General features: G+C 35.6%; 1 protein-coding gene across 2 annotated transcripts; it reads right to left on the bottom strand.

Annotated features, from left to right (window-relative positions):
• Positions 1-5,707: 5,707 nt before the first annotated feature.
• LOC118998083 (nuclear cap-binding protein subunit 2-like) lies at positions 5,708-6,181 on the bottom strand. 2 transcript variants are annotated; one of them, XM_037061987.1, is made up of 2 exons: positions 6,067-6,181; positions 5,708-5,907 (listed from the first exon to the last, which is right to left on the bottom strand). In XM_037061987.1, the coding sequence occupies exons 1-2, from the start codon at positions 6,179-6,181 to the stop codon at positions 5,708-5,710; spliced, it is 315 nt and encodes a 104-aa protein (XP_036917882.1). The 2 variants fall into 2 exon arrangements, with proteins under 2 accessions (XP_036917882.1, XP_036917881.1); XM_037061986.1 differs by having other exon boundaries at positions 5,708-6,181.
• Between the last annotated feature and the right edge of the window lie 1,336 nt (positions 6,182-7,517).

The raw sequence follows: 7,517 nt of genomic DNA, 5'->3' as shown, positions 1-7,517 counted from the left end.
CATAGCTTGTAATTGGCTATCTACTTGCAAAGCTCTGTTTAACCCTCATCTTAGTTTGCTGTGGCTGCTGTAACAAACCATCACAAAATGAGTAGCTTACAACAACAGAAACCTATTGTATCACAGTTATGGAGGCTAGAGGTATGAGGCAAAGGTGTCAGCATTGTTGCTTCCTTCTGAGAACTATGAGGAAAACTCTGTTCTATGCCTCCCTCCTAGCCTTTGATGATGGCCAGCATCTTTGGTGTTCTGCGGCTTGCAGCTCTGTCACTCCAATCTTTGTCTCTGTCATCACATGGAATTCTCCCTATGTTACTCTGTTTTCACATGGCCTTTTTCTCTTCTTATAAAAATACCAGTCATGTTGCATTAGAGCTCACCTTAATGGCCGCATGTTAAGTTGATTTTGTCTGCAAAGATCCCATTTCCAAATAAGGTCACATTCATGGTACTAGGAATTAGTACTTCAATATATCTTTTGGAGGGACACAATCCAACTCATAAAAATCGCCCCCAAACCCCTAGTAAAATTAGTCATTCACTTTCTCTTAATAACTTCTACAAAAAAGAGTGGTAAAATGTTTTCTTCTGGATTATATCAGTGGTTCTCAAAGTGTGTTCTAGGACCAGCACTATTGGCATCCTCTGGGAGCTCGTTAGACATACAGAATCTCAGGCCTTACCCTAAGCCTAGTAAATCAGAATCTGCATCTTAACTGGATCCCTGTGTGATTTGTGTAAATTTCAAGTTTAAGAAGCATTGATCTAGGGAGTTTAGATAATTATCTTCAGATAAATGTGCTGTTAGGGAGAAAACTAGTGGATAGTTGGCAGGTAGGGAGGCTTTAATTCACTTTTTGTGTGTTTGATGCTTGTGATTATAAATGTAAATAATCTTTCATTATAGAAAATTTAGAAAGTACAGAAAGGTATAAAGAAGCAGCAAAAAAAATAATAATCTCAGTAGTGAGATTATTATTGCTTATAATCTCACTACCTAGAAGCACCACTGTTAACATTCTGAAACACATCCTGCTATTTTTTCCTTGCTGCATTAATTTTATCAAAAATAAACCCCAAACTCTTTATATACATAAACTTGAAGGGGGTCAAATTTATGGTGATGGAAGATTTGACTTTGGGTGGTGGGCACACAATGCAATATAAAATGATTTGTATTACTTCAGTTTTTGTGGGATAAAAATACAAAGAGATGCCCTGGCTGACGTAGCTCAGTGGATTGAGCATTGGCTGTGAACCAAAGAGTTGCTGGTTCGATTCCCAGTCAGGGCACATGCCTGGGTTGCAGGCCAGGTCCCCAGTGGGGGCCACATGAGAGGCAACCACACATTGATGTTTCTCTTCCTCTCTTTGTCCCTCTCTTCTCCTCTCTCAAAAAAATAAATTAAAAATGCAAAGAGACCTGCATTTATGAATTTTACAGTTTTGTAACAACTGTTTAAGAATATAGAGATAATCACTATTTTTAAAAAGATTTTATTCATTTATCCTTAGAGAGAAGGGAAGGGGGGGAGAAAGAGAAGGAGAGAAACATCAATCTGTGGTTACCTCTCATGCTTCCCCCGTGGGATGCCCTGACTGGGAATTGAACCAGTGACCCTTTAGTTTGCAGGCCTGCACTCAATCCACTGAGCTACATGAGCCAGGGCAATATAGTCACTATCTTTTTAAATATTTTATTTGTTTATTTTTAGAGAGAGGGGAGGGGAGGGAGAAAGAAGGGGAGAGAAACATTGATGTGAGACAGAAACATCTATCAGTTACTACATGCCCTGACTGGGACCAAACCCACAACACAAGAATGTGCCCTGACCTGGAATTGAACCTGTGACCTTCCTCTTTATGAGATGATGCCCAACCAGCTGAGCCACACTAGTCATAGTGGTAGGGGGAGGGGGATTATGGATGAAAAAAAGGGCAAGGGTTATCAATGAACATGTTCAAAAGACACATGGAGAAAGCCAAAGGAGGGTAGAATCGAGGTGGAGAGGTGGGGATGGGTGGGGTAGAGAGAGTGGTGGAGGGAAAATGGAGACAACTGCCCTTGAACAACATTAAAGAAATTTTGAAAATAATATAAAATTAGCTAACATCTTAAGTTTAGGCCAGGTACTCATGGCCACAAGTGTAATCTTATAAAAATACATGTTCTCGGCCCTAGCCAGGTAGCTCAGTTAGTTAGAGCATTGTCCCTATATGCCAAGATGGTAGGTTCAATCCCTAGTCAGCACATACAAGAATCGATTGATGAAGGCATAAATGAAACAACAAAATCAAAGTGTGTGTCTCTGTTTGTTTTTCTTTTTAAAAGTCAATAAATAAAAGAAGTAAAGAATTTACTCTCCATACATGTTCCTTGAAGAGTAATTTTTAATTGTTTTATTTATTGATTTTTAGAGGGAAAAACAGAGACACACACTTTGATTTTGTCGTAGACAAATGTACTTGAACAGTAATAAAAAAATTTCCCCTCTAAAATTTACTCTTCACTATGCTTAATTTATAGCTTAGTATTTTAAGAAGTAGTGTATCTCATTTTTGTTCTGTGATCAGATTTTGTTGTTTTTGATTTCTGAAAAAACTTCAAAGTTACTTAACATTTCTTAATTTTTTTGCAGTCTGAGTTCAACAAAAATACATCTATCTCTTCAACCATGTTAATATTACTATTACATATTACAGAGAAAGTGAAACAAATTGAGGTATTTCCAGATAGGTTACTACTAGAGTTAATCCCAAAATGTAATTACAGAATATCTTTTTAATTAGTTGCGTTAGGTTCAAAATTAATTCAAAGTATAGAAGTTCTCAAATAGAATTTTCCTTTTTAGGGTACACATTTGATATAGTTTGACAGTTCAAATAGACAATTTTATTCCCTTCTACATATAATAAGTATCTAAATACTATGTAATGTGAGAAAGAATTGAAATACCTGGAAGGTAATAGATTTATTGATGGTGTCCTTCTTTATTTTATTTTTTTCAAAAATATTTTATTTACTTATCTTTAGAGAGGAAGGGAAGGAGTGAAGGAGAGAAATATCAATGTATGCTTGCCTCTCGTGAGTCCTCTGCTGGGAACTGGTCTGCAACCCAGACATGTGCCCTGACTGGAAATAGAACCTCGATCGTGTGGTTCGCAGGCCCATGCTCAATCCACTGAGCTACACCAGCCAGGGCAATGGTGTCCTTCTTTAATTGCTTATTTATGGTCTCTTTAATTGCTGTCACATTTTCTTTATCCATTCATCCATCAATGGATGCTTAGTTTGCTTTCATATCTTGGTGATTTTAAATAATGCTGCAATGAACATTGTGGTTCATATATCTTTTTGAGTTAATGTTTTTTGTTTTCTTCAGATAAATACCCAGAAGTAGAATTGCTGGGTTGTACGGTAGTTCTATTTTCAATTTTTTTAAACTGCTATACTTTTTTTCCATAGTGGCTGCACCAATCTACATTTCTACCAACAGTTGTTATTAGTTGATTCATTGATCATAGGAATTCTGACAGGTTTGAGGTGATATCTCTTTGTGGTTTGATTTGTATTTCCCTGATGATTAGTGATGCTGAGCATCTTTTCATGTGTCTGTTGGCCATCTGTATATATTCTTTTTAGTTAAAAATTTTTTTTGTTGAATTTATTGGAGTGACATGTATGTCTTCTTCGGGAAATGTCTATTCAGGTCCTCTGTCCATTTTTAAATTGTATTGTTTTATTTTATTTATTTTAAAGTTGGTCCAACTATATTGAAATCTGTTACAGAAGACACAATTCCAAATAGAACCACTGTATGTGGTTTTAAAGCCTATAGAAATCTGAGTTATGTTCTACTACAAAAGAATATAAAGTACATTAAGTTCAAACTATAGTGTAAAAAGAAATTTAAAAATGAATAGTATGTCCTCCTGAAATTAAAAATTTGCAAATGAGTTTTTCCTAAGCACTTATGTGTAGTTATATCTCTTTTAAAAATTCAAATAACAAGTTTCAATTTAATGAGAAAATCTACACTTACTGTAGTGTGAAACATGTACATATCTTGAGATACTTCAGCTGCAAGTTTAATAAATTACAGGAAGTTTGGAGATACTTTATTGCTAGATGAAAAAATGTCACTCATGGAAGGGAAAATTATACTAGATTAGCAGTTTTATTTAATTTAAATTTTTATTGTATTTTTGCCATTACCATTTAGTCCCTTTATACCACCCTCCCCACAGCAGTCACCACACTGTTGTCCATGTCCATGAATCCTTTATCCTTTTTGCTCAATCCTTCTATTCTCTAACCTGTTCCCCACCAATTTACCTGTCATCCCAGATTAGCAGTTTTTAATGAGCAATAGTTTAATATACTATTAGAGAGAAATCACCTCTTGCTTTACAAATGCAAAATAAATATTCTAGACTCCCCTCTCAGTGGAGAGCATGGCAATAGAGGCTCTGAAATTCAGTAAATTAGTGAAGAAAAACAAGACAGGCTTCAACCTGAAAATTGGCCAAAACACATTTCCTGAGGGAAGCATTGTTGATCATTTTTGTTAGGCAGTCTCTTGATCTTCAAGAAAAATTTTAAAACCTACTCCATTTCCAAGATCACTCTGAAAATGAAGAGAATAAATCTAGTGGCCCTCACAGCAACCTTCAACACATTGATGCAATGTTTTAACTCTTGTCTTTTGATATTTCATCCCATTTCTTACTGATAGTGTTCCTGATTTTCTTTAGAGTATTTAAAGTTCTCTGTAATACAAACCAACGCTTGCTTTTTTTTAGCTTTAGGAAAAACATATCTTTTAAAAATGTGTTAGTAAATATCCTTCAAGTCCTGTACCTACCGTATTTTTCAGACTATAAGACACACCCCCCAATTTGGGAGGAATAATGGTTGTTAATGCTGCTGTTGAGTTTTGTTTACATTTACATTGGTGAAATATTATGTTATTTATGTTATTAAATATTTTGCCACATTTTTTTGCTTCAAAAATTTTTTTCCTATTTACTCTAAAACCTAGGTGTGTCTTATGCTCTGAAAAATATGGTAATTTTCTGATATGTAAAGCATGTAAGCAGGTGGTGTTCCCTGGGACTGTCAAAGGGTTACTTTTACACTAATATTTAGAAAGTTCTCTTGACTTTTGAGTTTGCCTTTAGAGATTAGAATTCAACTTAGGAACAAATTCAGTTGTCAAACATCTGTTCCTAATTTAGAGCAAAGCTATACAATATCACAAAACTCCATTTATTGAACTTTATCTCAAGGACACTTAAAATTTCTTTAAATAGTTATCTAGGCCCCAATGTAGTCCATCAACCTACTTAGACACACATATGGAAAACAAAATTTAAAATGTTTCCAATTTTTTTGAGAGAAGTATGTGTTTATGGCTGATGGGTGAACATTTAGATAAAATCTGTTGCCAAGGAACACAGTGTTTAACTTGGTGAGAAAATCATTCTGGTAACCTGACACATGGCCAATATTCTAAGACTAGAATTAAAAGGATTTTTTTTAGATTGTGTCCTTTGATAATTTTTAGAGGAAACCATGAAACAGATTCTGGCTCAGTAGAGATATTAATCAAAGCTTGACAAAAATGGCAGGTTTGCAGACATTGAGTAAAGGATGTAGAATTCAAGAGGCCAAATGAGTGAGTTTTCACAATGGGGTTCTTATTGCTTACTGGTTTGGGGCCAGTTTTCTATAGCCTCCTCTCCCAGCATCATAGTTCTGTAAATACTCATCTTGTACTTGGCCCAAAGACCATCCATGGCTGTATTGCCAGCCCTTCTTAAAGCCTGCATTCCAGTCTGTGTGAATGATCTGGCCATCCAGTTCATTTAAGTACCACATGGCTTTTTTTTTTTTTTTTGCATCTTCTCTTGAATAGCATTCCACAAAGTGGAAAGCACATACTGTTTTCTTTATTTTATCCTGGCCCATAATGATTTTCTTTATAGCGCCACTTTTGCTGAAGAGTTCATAGATTTGTTCTTCAGTTGTGTGAAAGGAAAGATTTCCAACATAAAATGCATCACTTCTCTTCAACAGTTTTGCCTGTTCCTCATTGTCACCCTGGAAGTTCTGGTTCCAGTACTGGCTCAGCTCCACATCGGAGACTCTATGCAGTGCCTTCAGGAGGCCACCCAACATAGTTCAGATAGGTGGACAACCATGAGATATCATGAGCATTTCTTTTTCCTTAAGACACTTGGCTTCATTTGATTTTTGGGTTACCATATTTTCCTGCTTTTCTCCTATCTTACTGCCTACTTATCACTCTTCTCATTTTACCATCCTCTTAATGTTGGAAGTCCCAGGACTCAGTGTTTGAACTTTTTATAGAAGAATCATTTATACTTACACATTGGTGATTTTTATCCTGTTTCAGGGCATTAGATACCATGATGACTCGGATTTCTAGACTTGTATATGTAGCTGTCTACTTGACATGTCTACCTTGATGTCTAATAGACATTTCAAATTTAACATGTCCAAAAGTGAACTTCTAATCTTCCCTCCAAACCTGCTTCTCCTGTTGTCTCTTCTGTCTCAGTAAATGGCAGTTGCATCCTTCCAGTTGCTTAGGCCCCAGAACCATGCCATCACTCCTGATTTCTCTTTATCATTCATTTATAACTTATATACAGTCCAATTCTTTGGCAGATCATATGGCTCCATTTTCACAATATATTCAGAATCAATCAATTTTCATCACCCCACCACTATCATCTGCTCTAAGACATCATTATACCTCACCTGCAAAAATGTAGTTGATTTGCCTGCTGCCACTCTTGTCTTCTAGAAGTTTGTTCTCGATACAGCATTCAGAGCATTCCTTTTAAAATGTTATCTCATGTTAATCCTCTTCTCAGAACTTCGAGTGACTTGCCATCTTGCTTAGAGAGAAAACCAAAGTTCTGAAAATGGCTTATAAGGCCTTATGTAAGCCATATGTAAGGCTAGTGGTTTAAAATAGGGCTTCTGTCTTGATTACAGATCCTAACACAATTTTTGCTGCATATTCTCTCTCATATGAAATGCATCTATTTTCTATGCTGGGTTCAGGGTTCATAGTTAAACAGCAAACTTTGATATGCATTATGTAGCACTTATTTCATTTTTCTTTTTAGTATTAAGTTTTGATCATCAACTGTTTTAAAATGTATTTTGCCTTTAAATGGAATATGCTCATCCTATAAACACTTAGTAAGGGCATATTATCTTCCAGACACTTGGGTTACAAAAATGAAGAGAAAAAGGCCATTTTAATAACCTTCACAGTTATGAGCGAATGGTTTTGTTGTTCATGTACATGTAGAGATATGTACAATCCCCTAAGGATTGTATATCATTCCTCAGACATAAGCAAAGACATAAATTGTATTTGAGTAAATACAGGATAACTGTTTCCCTTTTTGATTTTTCTATCTCCCCTTTATTCTTCTACTTTTCAAGTGATATAAGAGTTTCTTTATTTCTGGCTAGG

The sequence above is a fragment of the Sturnira hondurensis genome, unplaced genomic scaffold (assembly GCF_014824575.4).
Source record: "Sturnira hondurensis isolate 20B ecotype Veracruz unplaced genomic scaffold, ASM1482457v3 Scaffold0013800, whole genome shotgun sequence".
Classification (NCBI taxonomy): domain Eukaryota; kingdom Metazoa; phylum Chordata; class Mammalia; order Chiroptera; family Phyllostomidae; genus Sturnira; species Sturnira hondurensis.
This window is presented reverse-complemented; position numbering and strand designations above follow the sequence as displayed.